General features: G+C 63.3%; 1 protein-coding gene across 1 annotated transcript in view; it reads left to right on the top strand.

Moving 5' to 3' along the window:
- Nucleotides 1-523: 523 nt before the first annotated feature.
- Nucleotides 524-746, top strand: part of LOC104533030 (pyruvate dehydrogenase (acetyl-transferring) kinase isozyme 2, mitochondrial-like) — a gene marked incomplete at both ends in the record, with an annotated part of 1362 nt that continues 1139 nt past the window's right edge. Inside the window, one exon of the mRNA XM_010178392.1 lies at nt 524-595. Within this exon, the coding sequence (XP_010176694.1) occupies nt 524-595 (72 nt within the window). The remainder of the gene's footprint in view (nt 596-746) is intronic.

Raw genomic sequence — 746 nt, 5'->3', positions numbered from 1 at the left:
GTGCCACCTCCACATCCTGTCCCCCAAAAGGGCTGGACCAGCCCCGATGGTTGAGTGGTCCATGTCCTCAGGGTGGGGGTTCTGGGTGTCCCTTTAAGTGCCATGTCCCACTTGCCACCTCCCACAGCGTGAACCTTCTCCCAGTGCCACCACGTGACGAGTTGTTTGTGCAGCGTCCCCAGCCCCTGCCAGCGCGGGCAGGCGCCAGGATCCGGCCCTGCCACCGTCCCACAGCCCCCATCTGGAGACCCCAGACTGCAGAGACCCTCACCTGTGTCCCCCACCATCAGAGGGGCTGTGTCCCTAAGTGTCCCCAACAGCCACCGTACCAGCAGGGTGGTGGGACAAGCCTGGGACCCCTGCCAAGCACAGGGTGGCTTCATGGAGTAGAACTTTTTGTGGGGGGGGTTGTGGGTGTGCTGAGCCCCTGTCCCTGTGTGGGGCACACCCTGTCACCCCCTGGTGTGGTGTCCCCTCTCTTTGGGGGGCACTGGGTGGGGGGGGTGACCAGCTTCTTCCCCAGGTACGTCCAGAGTCTGCTGGACATCATGGAGTTCCTCGACAGGGACCCTGAGGACCAGGCCACCCTGGGACAGTAAGTTGGGGGGTGACAGCATGTCCATGACACCCCTTGTCCTTGATCCCAGAGTGTCACCTCCTCCCTGACCCACATTGGTGAGAGCTGGTGTCATTGAGGGGCCCTGGCACCCTGCACCCTGTATTGTCCCCAAGGGACCCTGACACCC

The sequence above is a fragment of the Antrostomus carolinensis genome, unplaced genomic scaffold, assembly GCF_000700745.2.
Source record: "Antrostomus carolinensis isolate BGI_N321 unplaced genomic scaffold, ASM70074v2 scaffold40520, whole genome shotgun sequence".
Taxonomy (NCBI): Eukaryota; Metazoa; Chordata; class Aves; order Caprimulgiformes; family Caprimulgidae; genus Antrostomus; species Antrostomus carolinensis.
This window is presented reverse-complemented; position numbering and strand designations above follow the sequence as displayed.